This window comes from Dendrobates tinctorius, unplaced genomic scaffold, assembly GCF_039654945.1.
Source record: "Dendrobates tinctorius isolate UK_male_01 unplaced genomic scaffold, ASM3965494v1 ptg000015l, whole genome shotgun sequence".
NCBI classification, from domain to species: domain Eukaryota; kingdom Metazoa; phylum Chordata; class Amphibia; order Anura; family Dendrobatidae; genus Dendrobates; species Dendrobates tinctorius.
The window spans coordinates 37,353,671-37,372,725 of record NW_027361683.1 but is presented as its reverse complement, the minus strand read 5'-3'; the positions used below and the strand labels follow the sequence as shown (position 1 = coordinate 37,372,725).

The 19,055-nt window shown below is 46.4% G+C and overlaps 1 protein-coding gene across 3 annotated transcripts in view; it reads right to left on the bottom strand.

Annotated features, from left to right (window-relative positions):
- THEMIS2 (thymocyte selection associated family member 2) overlaps positions 1-19,055 on the bottom strand; it is a 145,069-nt gene that overhangs the window by 71,403 nt on the left and 54,611 nt on the right. For 2 of the 3 annotated variants that reach the window (XM_073563679.1, XM_073563689.1), the window contains one exon: positions 8,043-8,183. The exons of the other annotated variant lie outside the window; for it this stretch is intronic. In XM_073563679.1, coding sequence (XP_073419780.1) covers positions 8,043-8,183 — 141 coding nt within the window. The remainder of the gene's footprint in view (positions 1-8,042; positions 8,184-19,055) is intronic. 3 annotated transcript variants of the gene reach the window in all.

Sequence of the window (19,055 nt, the reverse complement as noted above, 5' to 3'; positions counted from 1 at the left end):
TAAAGTTATAGCTCGCAGAATAAAGCGATGCAAAAATAATTATTTTTTATATAAAATAGTTTTCATTGCATAAAACCGACAAAACATAAAAAAAGACCAAATGAGGTATCGCTCTAACCATACTGACCCGAAGAATAAACGGGCTTTATCAATTTTATCACACGTGGAACGGTGTAAACGCACCCCCCCAAAAGAAATTCATGAAACGCTGGTTTTTGTTCATTCTGCGTCACAAAAATCGAAATAAAAAGCGATCAAAAAATGTCACGTGCCCGAAAATGGTACCAATAAAAACGTAAACTCGTCCCGCAAAAAATAAGACCTCACATGAATCGGTGGGTCAAAATATGGAAAAATTATAGCTCTCAATATGTGGTGATGCAAAAACTATTTTTACAATAAAAAGCGTCTTTCAGCGTGTGACAGCTGCCAAACATAAAAACCCGCCATAAATAGTAAATCAAACCCCCCATTATCACCCCCTTAGTTAGGGAAAAATACAATTAAAAGAAAATGTATTTATTTCCATTTTCCCGTTAGGGTTAGGGCTAGGGTTAGGGCTGAGATTAGGGTTAGGGGTGTGTTGGGGTTAGGGTTGGAGTTAGAATCGGGGGTTTCCACTGTCTGGGCACATCAGGTGCTCTCCAAATGCAACATGGTGTCTGATCTCAATTCCAGCCAATTCTGAGTTGAAAAAGTCAAATGGTGGTCCTTCCCTTCCAAGCTCTGCCATGCACCCAAACAGTGTTTTACCCCCACATATGGGGTATCAGCCTACTCAGGACATTCCAAAACAACTTTTGGGGTCCAATTTCTCCTGTTACTCTTAGGAAAATAAAAAATTGGGGGCAAAAATATCATTTTTGTGAAAAAAAAAATGTTTTTTTTTATTTTCACACCCAGGCGTTATAAGCTTCTGTGAAGCACTGGGGGGTTCAAAGTGCTCACCACACAACTAGGTAAGTTCCTTAGGGGGTCTAGTTTCCAAAATGGGGTCACTTGTGGGGGGTTTCCACTGTTTAGGTACATCAGGGGCTCTCCAAAAGCAACATGACACCCGCAGACCATTCCATCAAAGTCTGCATTCCAAAACGTCACTACTTCCCTTCCGAGACCCGACGTGTGCCCATACAGTAGTTTTCTCCCACATATGGGGTATCAGCGTACTCAGGACAAATTGGAAAACAACTTTTGGGGTCCAATTTCTCCTGGTACCCTTGTGAAAATAAAAAAATGGTGACAAAAAGATCATGTTTGTGGAAAAAATCACGGGAGAAAACTACTTATTTTCCCAAGGGTAACAGGACCCTAAAAGTTATAGTGCAATTTGTCCTGAGTACGCTGATACCCTGCATGTGAGGGCGTGAAAATAAAAAAATCGTATTTTTTCCACAAACATGATCTTTTAGTCACCAATTTTTTTATTTTCACAAGGGTACCAGGAGAAATTGGACCCCAAAAGTTGTTGTCCAATTTGTCCTGAGTACGCTGATACCCCATATGTACGCTTTCACTGTGAAGCACTGGAGGGGTCAAAGTGCTCACCACACATCTAGATAAGTTCCTTGGAGGGTCTAGTTTCCAAAATGGTGTCATTTGTTGGGGGTTTTCACTGTTTTGGTACATCAGGGACTCTCCAAACGCAACATGGTGTCCGATCTCAATTCCAGCCAAAAACATCAAATGGCGCTGCTTCCCTTCCGAGCTCTGCCATGCACCCAAATAGTGGTTTACCCTCACATGCAAGGTATCAGCATGCTCAGGACAAATTGCACTATAACTTTTAGGGTCCTGTTACCCTTGGGAAAATAAAAATTGACAAGTTATTTAAATGAAATTTTACCACTATCATGAAGTACAATATGTCACGAGAAAACAATGTCAGAATCACCGGGATCCATGGAAGCATTTCAGAGTTATTACCTCATAAAGGGACAGTGGTCAGAATTGTAAAAATTGGCCCTGTCATGAACGTGCAAACCACCCTTGGGGCTTAAGGGGTTAAGGAACCAGTGATATATTTTTTATGTGTTAGCCATAATATTCCAGGGGAGGGATCTCCCGTTTTGTTAGTTTCAAAAAAAATTGCTAGATCCTCCTTAATTAATGTAATGTTAACCGGGTCTACCAAAAGAGATTAATTCAGTCTCCATCTATATACCCTGGACGTGGTGATACTAAATTTGAAAACAGAAAGGACCGCATCATGGTCTGACTATGAGGTTGGGATATGACGTGTGTATAGAACTGAAGGAAGTGTGGTCGCTGTTATCAGATGCATATCAATCCTAGAGTACGTTTTGTGTCCTGGAGAAAAATATGTAAAACCTTTCGACGACCCATGTAGCTCCCTCCAGAGATCTGCTAAGTGAAACTCTTTCATAAGACTAAAGGTCCCGTTACATTTAGCAATGCACCAGCGATCCCGACAACGATACGACCCGGTCAGGATCGCTGGTGCATCGCTAAATGGTCGCTAGTGAGCTGCCAAACAGGCAGATCTCACCAGCGATGCAGCAGCGGTCGTCTGGTGACGTCTTCCGCCCGCGTCCATGGAGTCACTTTTCGGCGCCAGCCGGAAGCCGACGACAAGAAATGGACCTTCCCGTTCTCGTGCAATCAGCGATATCCAGCGGGGAGCCGGGTCGGAGGTAAGTGTCACATGTAGCGAGATCGCTAGCGATATCGCTGTTGCGTCACAAAATCAGTGACGCTTTAGCGATATCGCTAGCGATGTAGCTATGTGTGAAGGAGGCTTAAGAATTCTTTTCCTCTCCACCTTAAGCCCCCATCACACACAGCGATCTCGCTAGCGAGATCGCTGCTGAGTCACAAGATTTGTGACGCAACAGCGATCTCACCAGCGAGATCGCTGTGTGTGACACTTACCAGCGATCGGCCCCCCTGCCAGTTATCGCTGATCGTCCTGGAATGGCCAGGACATTTTTTTGATCACTGGTCTCCCGCTGGCCAGCACACATCGCTGCATGTGACAGGCAGGAGACCAGCGATCAGCGAGCTGGCATTGGTAAATAAGGTAAACAGAGGGCTTCTAAGAGGTGCGCAGCGCTTAGAAACCCGATGTGTACCTTAGATACCAGCGCGCTGGTGCAGGGAGCGCAGTGCTTAGAAACCCGATGTGTACCTTAGTTACCAGCGCGCTGGTGCAGGGAGCTGGTAACCAAGCTACACATCGGGTTTGTAAGTGCCGCGCGCCGCTTAGAAACCCGATGTGTACCTTGGTTACTAGCTCCCTGCACCAGCGTGCTGGTAACTAAGGTACACTGCAGGTAATTAAGCTACGTGCGTCGCTTGTTACCCGCGTGTCGCTGGTGCTGATCACTGGTGAAACTGCCTGTTTGGCAGCTCACCAGTGATCATGTAGCGACACACCAGCGATCCTGACAAGGTCAAATCGTTGTCGGGATCGCTGGTGCGTCGCTATGTGTGACAGGGCCCTTAGATATCAGATCGCCTCGCCGCACTGCTATCCAAAGAAGGGTTGATAGTAAAATTGAAATCTCCACACCAAATCAGGTGATGGTATGAGAGCGTGGTGAGCCTTGACAAAATCAACTTAAAGACTGAGAATTGAGCAGAGGCAGGGAGGTAACTCTTTACAATATAAATAATTTGTCCTTGTAGTGTTCCTTGTAGGATTAGAAATCTACCCTCATTATCTGCATATGATTGGACAGGTTGTAATGGGAAACTATTCTAAACAAAAATGGCCACAACTCTCGTCTTATGCTCCCAGGTGGACAGGAAAAAAACGGGAATAAGCAGAGTCAAAATACCTTGGATGAGAGGAATTAGAAAAATGGGTCTCCTGGAGACAAATAATGTCAGGGCTATTTTTCAGGTAGTCTAAAAAGGCCTTTTTTTGTTTTAAAGGGGAGTTAAAACCCCTTACATTATGCGACAAAATCTTACACACAGTAAATTAACTTTTTAATGCTAAATAATAACTCACCCCAAACCTTCCCACCACAAGGGTGGAGTTGCAGACCAAAATCAGTGTGCATAGAAAGCCTTTACAGCAATCAAGATAAAAAGTATAGCTACTCCTGTGGGGGGACAAATGGGAAAAACAAGAGGGAGGGTAGACAAGGACACCTAACAAATAATAAATAATTAACCTTAAATGGACTATCAGTCCCATTTGCATAGTGATCTGGAGCTCCTCGATTTTCGAGGTGGTAATGGCTGAGGGATTTCTAGCTCTGGTATGCCAGCTTGGTTTAAGGGCCCCGTCACACACAGCGAGATCACTAGCAAGATCACTAATTTTGTGATGCATCAGCGATCTCTCCAGCGATCTCGCTATATGTGACATCCATCAGCGACCGTCCCCCACGCCGGGTATCGCTGATTGTGCAGGATCGTTCTGGGCCATTTTTGATCGTTGGTCTCCCGCTGGCCAGCACGCATCGCTGCATGTGGCAGCAGGAGACCATCGATCAGCGATGCTGCACGCTGATATCAAGGGATAAATAGCGGGTAACTAAGAGCCGCACAGCTCTTGGATACCCACTGTTTACCCTAGATACCAGCGTGCATGCTGGTATCTAGGGTAAACAGCGGGTAACTAAGAGCCGCGCTGCTCTTGGGTACCCGCTGTTTACCCTAGATACCAGCTTGCTCGCTGGTCCTGATCAATGGTGAGTCTGTCTATGTGGCGCCCCTGAGGGTTCAGTTGCCACAGAGGTACTTCACCTCCTCCTGAGGTGTGGTGCCCCATCATTCAGGTAATGTGGAGACACCTGACCACACTCCAACACCTGCATCCCACACAACATATTAGTGTAGCAAAGCACCTTTGGTGGCTCCCTGCTTGGAACACAAAGAGTGCTGGGAGGTGGGTGGAGCTGAGTCTGCACCAAAAAGATTGGGAAGAGTTTAGGATTTAGGCAGTCAGTCAGTCTGTCAGTGAGTCTGATGGAGTGAGAAGGAGAGAGAAGATCCCCGGAGAGGGATGGACGAGGGAAGTGCCGCAGCAGACCTCAGTGAACTGGGTCTGCTGGCACATGAAAGAGACATTGATGGAAAGCCTGACTCTTTATAAGAAAAATATATTTGAACGGAACGTAAGGAGAAGAGGAGGACTGAGGATTAGGGTTAGAGGAGAACCCTTCCCAAGTCTACAGCGCAAGGCCGGTGTCCTGTCCCCGTGGTTGTATGGATACTGATGGTCCTGCAGCAGACACCGAAGGAATAGAAGTTGTCACCACTTTATTCCCACACAAGACTTGGGGGCACAACAGCAACGTGAGTGAGCCGGGACTTAGTAGCAAGGAGTCCCCGAAGCAGGCTACAGCTGTCTGCCGTACAAGTAGAGTTCATAGGAACATCTGACAGGAGGAACTCCAGTGTAACTCAGTACTGAGAGTACTTCACTATAGGTGCAAAAGGGAGACATTCAGAAAAGGCACATATGTTGGCGGAGTGTGGGAACGGAGTACTTCATCTTGCCTGGAAGTTGGCTGGGCTCTTGACCCGGAGGACACGTCACGGATGCGGGCACCTATATGCACAACAGACTGTGAGTAAAGCTTTGGAACTACATGCCCTGGTGTCCTCCGCTTATTCCTGCACCAACACCCTCAGAACTGCTACATCTGTGCCTGACACTGCACCATCTACGTCTCTCCCCTATCTCTTCACCTACACTGCCCTGGGACTACTGCCCTACCTGTGGAGGGCCACAACATCATTGCTGCACTACACCATCTGTCCCAGAGGATCTGTCTGCAGCATCGGCTTAACACCTTTCTTGCCGAACACCACAGGTGGCGTCACGAATCATTCAATGAACATTTCTGCTATTTACAATGGGCGCCCAGGGCCACGGACCGGGTCTTAGCTGCTGTGACAACAACCCCACTTGTGGAGATCCGAGGGCCCGGTACCGAGTACCACACAGAACGGGGAGGGCGACCCATCTATGTGACAGGTCCCCAGCGATCAGCCTAACTATGTCCTAGTGATCCCATCCATGTCGGATCGTTGATGGGATCGCTGGGACATCGTTGTGTGTAACGGGGCCTGTAGGCTTGCTGACCTTCTTCTAAAGTCTTGCACATATAGGATTTATTGTTTGTTGAAAAAAGTAGAGCAAAAGAGAAACTCCATCTATATTTGATTTGTGCAGCTTGTAGTGCGGCAGTCACCGGTCTCAAATTTCTCCTTCGTGTGAGGGTGGCTGGGGCTATACCTGCAAAAATATGGACTGTATCCGGGAGGCCAGGCAGCGTAGACTGTCCTCTCGTCACCGAGAGTATCAGGTCCCGGGTCTCCTCATGTTATAGTTTAAGAATCATGTCTCTAGGGTTCTTATCCGAGCGGGGTTTTCCCAGGGCTCTGTGTATTCTGGTAATATGAAGCAGAGCCGGGTCTGTTTGTGGGAGTAATACAGCAAAAAGTGTAGCTGCTGTGTCTTTGAGTACTGATATCTCCACAGGTAGTCCCCTGATAATACGTAAATTGCCCCTGCGGGATCTGTTTTCCATGTCCTCACACTTTAATTCAAGGTCAGTTATACGATCCATATGCTGCCTAAGCTCTCCCTGGTCCGCTTCTAATGAATCAGCCACAGCATCCATTTTTCTTCTGGTGCTGATGTTCTCTGTGCAATGTCCTGTAATTGTGCAGAGATCTTCTGCATAGCTGAGGCAAGCTCTGACATAGGCTATGTGCACACGTAGTGGGAACTGCTGCGGATTTTTCCACGCGGTTTACGTGCGGATTAGCCTGCGGAATCTGCACAAAGAATTGACATGTTGCGGATTGTAACCCACAGCAAATCCACGAGGAAAAATCCGTAGCATGTGCACAGCGTTTTTTGGTTTTACCATTGCAAAGAATGGTATTGTACAACGCAGCAGAAACTGCTGCAGACACGCAGGGCCAGAAACGCTGCTGATCCGCAGCAGAATCCGCGGCATGTGCTCATAGCCTTAAAAGTGTCTTGCAGAGCCTTTATCAGCTCTGCTGTGTGGATCATGGTGTCTCCCTGGGAGGAGAGAGCATCTGGGCGATCTGTATTGTTTGCTGACATGGGGGGAGCAGACACAGCAGTAATGGTGGCCATCTGGGGAACGCTGTTTCCAGCAAAGAGGTCAGTCATTGCTCTATTCACCTGCTGTGCAGGGCAACCCTTCTTTGGCATCACGCTCCGGTGATCTCTGGTATGTGCCTGCTGTGCTGATGTCTCGCCCATCGTGTCCCAGGTGCTGAGAGGAGCTAAAAATAGCCCGCAGGAGAGCGGAGCTCAGAGGCATGCGTCTGTCCTCATCAAGCTCCACGCATGCGCCCCATAAAAAGTCTATTTAAACACCAAAATGACATAATTGAAAACGTCAGCTCATCCTGCAAAAAAACACAAAGCTCTATTGATAGAAGGTTAAAAAAGTTATGGCTGATGGAATACGGTAATGCAGAAAATATTTTTTAAGTGTTTTTATTGTGCAAAAGCAAAAAAAAAAACATAAAAATTGTGCTAATACGTAGAATAAAATTAACATGCCCCTAATTTTGCAATGCTGAGTGCCTGCGAAACATCCTAATTAATACACCCCAAAATCAACAAAACGCTCTTCATTTCTGAGGCCTGTGTTTGAGTCAAGTTGCACATCCTAAGTTTGCTTTACTACCTTTAATACTCCAGAAGGATGAACAAACTTTCCTAATGTTTGTTTTGACAACTTTGAAGTGGACAAATTTAAAAAAGTGGTGATTTATGTAGGGTTTCTAACCTAAGGGCCTTTCAAAGCCATCGCATAACTGGATGGGTGACAAAAAAAAGTATCTTCAAAGTTTGAAAAATGACATATGGTAAATCTTTATTATTAACTATTTTGCCTGGTTTGACTATTGTTTTGTAGATAGAAAAATTAAGAGTTTGAAAATTGTTTTTTTTTTAAATTATTATGCAAGTTTATTTTAATAAATGTGAAACAAATTAACCTAAATGTATCACTAAAATAAATACAATGTGTCACGAAAAAAAAAAAATCTCAAACTATTAGATATTCCATGTTTACCATTGAAGTGCTGTGGCAGCTTCTGTTCTTTTCCAGTTTGGAGATTTACCAGATTAACGCACACCAACTCTTTATCCACAACTTTCAACAAATCCCCAGTAGACAAACAACACTCGGACCCACTGATATCATATATGGAACCTGTTAGTAAAGAAGTGAAAATGACTGTTTGCTGGTTCTGATTTCTTACACGGCAAGAAATTTCTCATTGTTGCATTTCATATTCTACTTGCTAGTTGGTTAGATTTCAATTAACACAATTTCTATTAAAATTCTTTGTGATCGGATGATTGCCCGTTTTTGAGCTTTTGTTTTTCTTCTCCCAATCTTTCAAGCACCATCATTTTTTATTTTTACTTTGAAGTAGCTGTATGGTGGTTTGTATTATGCATATCGAGTTGTAGTTTTGAAAAACATTTTGAAGATTATGTCCTGAAAAACGGGAAAATAATTTAAAAGAGGCAAAACAGTGGAAAAAAAAATGTGAATCCATTGTTTTTTTTGTTTTATGTTTTTACAACATTCATTGTGCAATAAAAATGACCTGGTAAGATGTTTCTTCAGGTCAGTATGATTATGGTGATACCAAACATACAACTTTTTTTTTTTTTTTTTTTGAGTTTAGTGATTAAAAAAAATTTCACAACTTCGTAAAATTAAATTCATTCTGTTGCCATTTTCTGATATCTATAATTTTGTTTATTTTTTTAATTTATGTGTGAGTGCTTGTTTATTTTGCACAGAAGCTGACAAGTTAATTCATTCCATTTTCGGGTACAGACATAATCTTAAAGGGAATCTGTCACCCATATTTAGTGATATCATGTGCATCCCATAAGGATTCCATTAGGATTTTTATTCCCCCCGACCCCACACCTTTAATGCATAAATACCTTTTTTATCTTGTTGGGGATGTATGCAAATCGCCACGGTCCGCTCCAATGGGTGGGGCTTAGTCGCCTTCTCCCCCCCCCCTCGGCTTGCTGCACGTAATCTTCATCTGGGAATATCACAGATGACGTTGGTTTCCGCGCTTGCGCATTGTAAAGGCCTCCTGCGCAGTATGCTTTTCCCAACTGTGGGTGAAGCATATAATCGCTACTGTGCATGAGCTGGTATTTTCCAGCGCGGTCTATGCCCCGGAAGTCTTCACATGCAGGACACACTTCCGGGGCATAGACCGCGCTGGAAAATACCGGCGCATGCGCAGTAGCGATTATATGCTTCGCCCACAGTTGGGAAAAGCATACTGCACAACGTACAGCAAGCTGAGGAGGGGGGGAAGAAGGCGACTAAGCCACGCCCATCAGACCGGACTGTGTCGATTTGCATACATCCCCAACAAGATAGAAAAGGTATTTATGCCTCAAAGGTGTGGGGGCAGGGGGAATAAAAAATCCTAATAGAATCTTTATGGGATGCACAATTGGGTGATATCTTTACATGATATCACTAAATATGGGTGACAGATTCCCTTTAAACACTTTATATTGCATTTTGGGGAAGTCAGAGTGCAACTGAAAAGCAGCAATTCTGACATGTAGATTTTTTTTGTTCCATCTTTTAATGCATGGCTTAAAGGTTTGTTTCCATCTTCATTCATAGATACTGTCACATAGCGCTACTTTTGCAATTCACTGTTTATTGAAATGTATACCCATTCTTGAGACATTAACACATTTGTTTATTTGTTTTGTTTACAGCTCATTGCCTAGGAGACCAACCACTGCTGGAGATTTGGGCCAACAGCCTTAAGGTCCCATTACATTTAGCGATGCACCAGAGTTCTCGACAACGATACGACCCGGTCAGGATCGCTGGTGCATTGCTAAATGGTCGCTAGTGAGCTGCCAAACAGGCAGGTCTCACCAGCGATGCAGCAGTGGACGGCGGTCGTTACTTACCTGTCAGACGGCAGCTCTGGTGATGACTTCCTCCCGCGTCCATGGAGTCGCTCGTCGGCATCAGCAGGAAGCCGACGATGAGAAATGGACCAGGACAATCTCGTGAGATCAACGATAGCCAGCGGGGAGCCGGTCGAAGGTAAGTGTCACATGTAGCGATATCGCTACCGATATTGCTGTTGCATCACAAAATCGGTGACACACTAGCGATATCACTATGTGTAAAAGGCCCTTTACTGTTCTCCCTAAGCTGTCCTGTCTGCTTCCCCCAGGAGCCCTGAGATAGAAATTATAGTGTTTCAACAAGTAAGATAGACAGAGATAACAGAAAGCAACAAGCATTCAAAAACTCTCACCTAAGGTAGAGAGGTATATAGGGAAGAATAGGAATGTACCAAATAAAATGGAAAAGGACGATGAGGAAAGCATACACCCAAAAACAGCATGCAGAAATTTCCAGGAGCAACAATTATGACAAATTCAGCACAGCATCTCCAAGGAGCTAGAAAATAAAACTTTCACTGGCAAGGAAGTGAAAGATCTGACCAGATTTTATAAGGAGAGGAAATGACCAGGTCAGGAACAGCTGTGAGATGGAGCTGCAAGTTTCTAACCAGCATAGAAAGGATTATTAACATCTTCCGCACCAATGGAAATTAAATTAATTTAATATGAAACATAAACACCGGTTAAATGGAAGATCTCCGATTCACAATCCGTAGTGATTGTCTAACATCAGATCTCCCAGGAGGACATGAATCGCTCGTGACAAACTCTGATTAGTGATCACTATTACTAGTTATGATTTCGTAGTGCGACATTACAAGCCCAATTGCAACCAGAGTCGCTGTGCAGTCCAAACCTAAATCCTACAAACTATCAATTTAAGCATTTAACCCTCTTCACAAAGATAGTTGTTTACTCACATACTTCAGAGAGATCCATAATATAAGCAATACTTGGTAAATAGATACAAAATTAATTTCAACAGGTCCAGAAAATTAAAATTGTGACAGATATTGTATTTGATTTTTTTTTTACTAATTAAAAGCATTTTAATTTTATTGTAAATATTATATTTTTACTGTACGTGACTATAGGGGAACAGCCATGTTGTGTGAGCTTCTGCTAAAAGCATTTAGAGATGTGCTTAACATGAATCATACACAGTAACAGCAGGCTCTGCAAACAGCAGATCAGTGAGGGTCCAGGGTGTTGGACCTCCACTACAAAACTAAATAGAACAAGAACAGCTTAGCTGAAAGGAGCTGTGAACACCTCGTCTTATGGACTGATTTCACTTTGAATCGCTGCCTGATCGTCTATGGTATTCCATGACTGATTCTCGGGTCCACCTAATCCTGCCTAGCACCCTGCCTTGCTTTAGCATACCGCCTTGCTTCTCCAGCTGAACTCTCACTGCCTTTGTATTGTCTTCCAGAGCCCGACGGTCAAGTCCATTCCTGCCTCCTCTCGTGTGTGCCTCTCCTGTCTGACCCTGTCTGCTCCTGTGCCCCAGTCCTCCTCTCCATTTAGTCCTGCAGCTGTCCTTCCTGTGTTCTCTGGATGGTCCTGTCTGCATTCCATCCTGGTGTCTGACTGTCTACTCCTCCAGTTGTCCCCAAGGTATCAGCTTCCGCTGCGATAGTCTCCTCTGGGCCTGCCCCAAATGCTCCCTGTATAGGGGGTGATACACCTGGCCCGCTCGCCCGGGGGTAGGTTCGTCATCGCGGTCCTGTGGGTTCACTCTTGGAGTCCTTCCAGCCTCACAGAACGATCAGGCCATGGACCCCGCTGGTACCCCGACCCCGACCAAGAATCCTACGGGAAAATCAGGTGAGGATCAGGTCTTTCCTCAAGTCCATGGAGTCCCGCCTCTCGTCATTGCAGGCCTCGGATCCAGGGAGTGCCGCCCAGATCGCCGGTCTCCAACAGGAGCTTGCCCAGCAGCGCGACACTCAGGCTCACATCCTGAATTACATGGCCTCGGTGGATAACCGCCTGCTGGCCCTCCAGACCGCGGCTGCAGCCCCGGCACAGCCTGCGGTTCCGCTTCCATCTCCTCCTTTGGCTAAACCCCCGCGATACAGTGGCGACCCCAAGACGTGTAGAGGGTTTTTAAATCCGTGCCAGCTACACTTTGAGTTGCTGCCACAACAGTATCCCACCGATCGAGCCAAGGTGGCTTTTATCGTGTCCCATTTAGAAGGAGAGGCTCTAGCTTGGGTTAACCCCCTCTGGGAACGAGATGACCCCTTAGTCGCTCAACTCTCCTTTTTCCTGGACACCTTTCGTAAGGTGTTTGATGAGCTGGGCCGCCTGGCCTCTTCCACAGAATCACTGTTCAATCTTCACCAGGGCACGCTCTCGGTAGGTCAGTACGCCATTTGGTTTCGCACCCTGTCGTCAGAGTTGGGCTGGAACAATGAGGCCTTGGTGGGAGCCTTTTGGCAGGGTCTCTCTGGTCGAATCAAGGATGAGTTGGCGGGTCGTGATACTGCCACCTCTCTGGAGGATCTGATCTCTTTGGCCACCTGCATCGATCTATGCTTTCAGGAACGATCTCGAGAGCTCGCTAGAGAGAGAAGACCTCCTCATGCTCCACCGGCTGCACGTAGTCCACCCCGTTCCCGCCCAATGTCAGCTTCCACGGTCCCGGTCCTGGAACCCATGCAAGTGGATCGCCTCAAACCGGTGGAGGAGCGCCGGAGAGAAAGGGTCGAACAGAGGCTCTGTTTCTATTGTGGGAGTGCGTCTCACTTTCTTCATTCCTGCCCCATATGTCCGGGAAACGCCTCCGCCTAGGACAGGTAAGAGAGGCCTCCCTAGGTAATTGTGACTCCTCTCTACCCTTGACTCTTTCTGTCCTTTTGCATCTAGGTACTAAACATTTTTCTGAATGGGCTTATATTGATTCTGGAGCAGCTGGTAACTTTATCCGACTTGAGGCGGTTAGGAGACTTCGGATTCCTGTCAGATCCCTGGAGACCCCTCGGCAGATTGCATCGGTCGACGGCCAACCCCTCCGGGAGTCCGTTACTCAGGTCACAGAAGAAGTGGAACTTCATGTCGGAGCCTTGCACTGGGAGAAGATAGTATTTTACGTGCTGCCTTCTTTATCCCATACCATTCTTTTGGGCCTTCCCTGGCTAAGAACACACGAACCTATCCTGGACAGGCGTTGTGGAGACGTCCTGCGGTGGGGCCAACCTTGCCAAGATAAGTGTTTGCTCACCGTACAGCCGCAAAATTCCTCACACTCTAGGTTGACGTCTACCGAGCTACCTTCCGCCTACTGGGCCTTTTTGGACGTCTTTGACAAGAAGGAAGCAGAGACCCTGCCTCCACATCGTCCATATGACTGCCCCATCGACCTTGTCTCCGATTCAACGCCGCCTCAGGGTCGAATCTATCCGCTGTCCCCTTCCGAAACTCAGGCTATGTCTGAATATGTCCAGGAAAACCAGGCCAAAGGCTTTACTTCGCAAGTCGTCCTCACCGGCGGGTGCCGGGTTCTTTTTAGTCAAGAAGAAGGATGGGTCCCTTCGTCCCTGTATAGGCTATAGAGGTCTCAACGATATCACCATTAAGAACAAATACCCCCTTCCTCTCATTCTGGAGCTATTTGACCGTCTACGGGGTGCACGGATCTTCATGATATTGGATCTTCGGGGGGCCTACAATCTGGTCCGGATCCGCTCTGGCGATGAATGGAAGACCGCCTTCAACACCCTTGACGGCCACTATGAGTACCTGGTTATGCCCTTCGGCTTGTGCAATGCTCCTGCAGTGTTCCAAGAATTTTTTAATGACATATTCCGAGACCTCCTCTACTGTACGTCTGCGTGGTGGTTTACTTGGACGACATCCTGGTGTTTTCCCCGGATCTGCCTATGCACAGAAAAGATGTACGTCAAGTCCTACTTCATCTGAGAAAACATCGTCTCTATGCCAAGTTTGAAAAATGCGCTTTCGAACAATCATCACTGCCGTTCTTGGGTTACATCATTTCCGACTCTGGCTTGTGCATGGACCCTGGAAAATTGACCACCGTACTCAACTGGCCGCGTCCCCAGGGAATCAAGGCAATCCAGAGATTCCTGGGATTTGCCAACTATTACCGGCAGTTTATTCCACACTATTCCGCTCTGACCGCTCCAATCTCCGCTTTGATCCGTAAGGGAGCCGATCCTCACCACTGGTCTACCGAGGCAGAGAATGCCTTCCGAACCTTGAGGCAAGCCTTTTACCACAGCCCCTGTGCTACACCGTCCAGAGGCTAACAAGCCATTCACCCTCGAAGTGGATGCCTCTGCCTCCGGAGCCGGTGCGGTTCTCTCTCAGAGATCTCCTTCCGGATGGTTGGTCACCTGCGGCTTTTTCTCCAAGATGTTCTCCCCTTCAGAGAGAAACTATACCATCGGAGACAGACAGCTGCTCGCCATTAAGCTAGCCTTGGAGGTATCAGCTTCCGCAGCGATAGTCTCCTCCGGGCCTGCCCCAAACGCTCCCTGTATAGGGGGTGGTACACCTGGCCCGCTCGCCTGGTGATAGGTTCGTCGTCGCGGTCCGGTGGGTTCACCCTTGGAGTCCTTCCAGCCTCACAGAGGGCAGCATTGCAAGAAGATGGGAGGCGCCAGAACCGGGACCTGCAACACCCATCAGACAGGACCACACCGGACCGCCCCCCCGGGTGAGTATAATAAAACGTATATTTCTTATCTTTCAGGTCAGACTGGGGGCTTATCTACAGCATTATAGAATGTATAGAATGCTGTAGATAAGCCCTGAAAAGCATTGGCCATATCTTATATTGGCCAAAACTGCTGACAGGTTCCCTTTAACACACCCCATGATTCATGATACACAGATACGGCAGAGAAATATAGGTAAAGTACAATGTCAAAGATTTCACTTCTTACATTACATGAGTGATAACTATTGCACACTCTACAATAGCTCAGAAACTGGTGAATCCTCGCAGTGTATACTGTGTGCCCTGGGGGATTAGAAAGTTTTCATTTTAGACAGGACAGTGTGGTCCTCCAGACAGTATTATGGGCACCACATAATCCTCCATACATTATTATGAGAACCAAATAGTTATCCATTCAGTATTATAGGTACTACATAGTCCTCTATAGAGTATCATGCCTACCACATAGTTTTCCATACAGTATAATGAGACCCATATATTGCTCCATACAGAATGGGCCCCATATAATGCTCCATACAAAATAATGAGCCCCATATAATGCTCCATACAGAATGGGCCCCATATAATGCTCCATACAGTGTGAGCCCCATATATTACTCCATACATTATGGGCCCCATATCTAGATCCATACAGAATGGTCCCCATATAATGCTTCACACAATATAATGGACCCCATATACTGTTCCATACAGAATGGGCCCCATATATTGCTCCATACAGTGTGGGCCCCATATATTGTTCCATACAGTATGGGACCCATTTAATGCTCCATACAGTATGGGCCCAATATATATATAGATCCATACAGAATGGGACCCATATAATACACCATACAGAATAGGCCCCATATATAGCTCCATACAGTATGGGCCCAATGTAATACTCCATACAGAATGGGCCTCATATAATGCTCCATACAGAATGGTCCCCATATATAGCTCCATACAGTATGACCCCCATATAATGCTCCATACAGAAAGGGTCCCATATATAGCTCCATACAGTATGGCCACCATATAATGCTCCGTACAGAATGGGTCTCAACTAATATCCACACAGAATGGGCTCCATATAATGCTCCATATAGAATGAGCCCCATATATAACGTCATATAGTATGGGCCCCATATAATGATCCATACATAAAAAAAGAAAATACTCACCTCTCCATGCTGGCCGCAGGTCCTATCTCTTCAGCGAATGCTGCCTCTCTGTGCTGTTCGGGACAGAGGGCATGCTGTAGTGACATCAATGCACCCTCTGCCTTGACACTTCACTGAGTCACAAGATACGGAAGAGACCAAACCAGCAGGGAATGAGGATAGGTAAGTATTGCAAACAGTTTAAAGCACAGGGGGTCACCCGGCTCAGGGGTCTCATAGAGCTCCGATGTCCCAGACGGCGACTGGCCCCCACTTGCCTGGGTGCACCGGGAGGTGACACCGGCCCTGGCTGTACGCATAATATGTGTACACTTGTAATCGTAAAATGGAAAACAAATCACCACAAATATCTAATTTATTCCTGCAAATTTTGGAATAGTAATAATTTTATTTTTACAGCTCCCAACATATTCCACAGCGATTCAGAGAGGACATGTAGAAACAATATTGGACATTACAGAGTAACACATAATTCAACAGATACCAGAAGGTGTGAGGATCCTGTTCGCAAGTTTACAGTCTATGGAGGAAATAGGGGACACGAAAGGTAAATGGTAAAAAGTGCTTGTAGTGTACGGTTTATCCATCTATTTATATAATTGCCTTGTAATGTTTTCATTTCCTGTTCTGTCCAGATGTCACCGTATCCCAGAATTCTAAGAGCGGAGGAAGCTCACTGACCGCCATATTGGGACACCCAAGTAATGGGTGTCTTAATATGGAAATTGCTGCTGGTACCAACTAGAGTTGAGCGACTTTTGGTTTTTTAGGGTCGCGTTTCGTTTCGTGAAACCCGACTTTTCCAAAAGTCGGGTCGAGCAAGATCGTCCGATTATAGGGAAAAGTCGGGGTCGTCCCGAAACCTAATGTAAGTCAATGGGGAATAAAAGTCGGCAGTGAGAGGAGGACAGGAAACACACCTACAGTGCCCATTTGAATGCCAAAAGCATCAATTCTTCTTACTTAAGCTTGTCAACCTTAATTAACTTCATAATACAAGTTACACACTGAAAAATGGGGGTTATTTGGCTAAAGTTGTGGGGGGGGAGGGCTGGCTGCAGGTTTTCATGTGCCCTGGGCGAAAGAGTGCCCCTTTAACACATACCACAACTCATCATGCTCCGATACGGCAGAGAAATAGCGGTATAGTACAATGAAAAATACCTCACTTTTTACATCTCATGAAGAGGCCCATCTATTTCTCCATACAGAATCATTGGTCCCATATAATGTTTGAAACAGTATATGATGAGCTCCACATAATGCTACAGTATATGTTGGTCCCCATGGATGAAGCTCCACTGTCTTATGGGCCCAAATAATGCTCCAAACATAATGGGCCCCATTTCTAATGCTCTAGTGTATAATGGGCCCTGTAAATGCTGCTCCAGTGTCTGATGTCCACCTTTGGAATGTTCCAGTGTATGGTGGGCCCCATCTATCATTCTCCAGAGTATAGTGCTCCCCAAAAATTGCTGTCCCAACATTGAAAACAATCAAATAAGTCTCCTCGCTAGGGAATCCCTGTACTAGTCTAGACTCCTTGTCGTCCCCATCTTCCATCTCACTGCACAGTATTTCAACTTTGCAAGTGCTGTGATCCTGAGCAAGCAGGGGGGGCCCACTCGTTGGCGACGGCACTGGCACAGGGCCCCTGATACTACGGTGGTGTGTCTGATGGCGGGTGGGCCGAACCTGCACTTTCATCTGCAGCTTCCTCTTTGTCACCGTGTAAGATGGAACTGTATATGGGAAGGGTAACCTGAGTTTCATCAGGGTCAGATTCAGGTCGTGTAGCGTGCGAGGGGAATGTAGTGGTCTGGGTCAATGTACCAGCAGATTCATCGAGCAGTGGCTGGGCATCAGTGCACTTGTGTCGCCCCCAGGAGTACGGTCGCCACAGTGGCATTACCTTCTTCCTAGGGAGTGTGATGTCATGCTTGGGAGCAACGAAGGATCTCTCTAGCAGGTTAACTGATTGGGCGGCGTTATTCCCACGAGTCATGACCCTCCAAACAGCGTTCATGAAGGCAAAGTGTTTGTTTTACGTGGGCAGTATGGTTGCAAAGCTGAACCTTAAAGGAATGTCCAGAAGGGCACCACCAGGAGTGGAGCCTACGGTTAAATTCGACTCCACCTGGGAAACCTCAACCATGCCAGCTACAGAACAGATGCACACATTGCAAGCTTAATTCCGTTAACGAACGAGACTCCGTCATGCCCCGCGGTCCGAGTCCGGCTTACTAGAGGGACACGTGAGGCTCTGGCACACGAGATTGGCCAATAACTGGTGTGTCATGCCCTTACATGTCCGTGGCTGCATGTGCGCTACACTGAAAAGGCCAGCGTTTGTCGCTTACAGGTGCAGATAACCCACTGAACAACGTTAGTGATGGGGATCACTGATTACAATTATTACCCGCGAACAATGATTTCCCAGTAAGTGCAGGTCAACCGCAGTTCCGGGAATTAGGCCTAACCGTCATTCCTGAAAAAATGAAAAACTTACGTGTGCAAACCACAGGTGCTGTAGCTTGCTTAACAGCTCGCCAGCCGTTCTCACGCCCAGTATGGATTACACGTGATTGCACAAAGGTGAGAAAGGGTACCGTATCCCCAGATAACATGTATGGATAGCGTACACATTCAAAATATATGTCTCAGAAGGCAGGCTCAGACGGTGTCAGGCCCAGTATGGATTGCACGTGATTGCACAAAGGTTAGAAAGGGTACCGTATCCCCAGATAACATGTATGGATAGCGTACACATTCAAAATATATGTCTCAGAAGGCAGGCTCAGACGGTGTCAGGCCCAGTATGGATTGCACGTGATTGCACAAAGGTTAGAAAGGGTACCATTTCCCCAGATAACATGTATGGATAGCGTACACATTAAAATATATGTCTCAGGAGGCAGGCTCAGACGGTGTTAGGCCCAGTATGGATTGCACGTGACTGCACAAAGGTTAGAAAGGGTACCGTATCCCCAGATAACATGTATGGATAGCGTACACATTCAAAATATATGTCTCAGGAGGCAGGCTCAGACGGTGTTAGGCCCAGTATGGATTGCACGTGATTGCACAAAGGTTAGAAAGGGTACCGTATCCCCAGAGAACATGTATGGATAGCGTACACATTCAAAATATATGTCTCAGGAGGCAGGCTCAGACGGTGTTAGGCCCAGTATGGATTGCACGTGATTGCACAAAGGTTAGAAAGGGTACC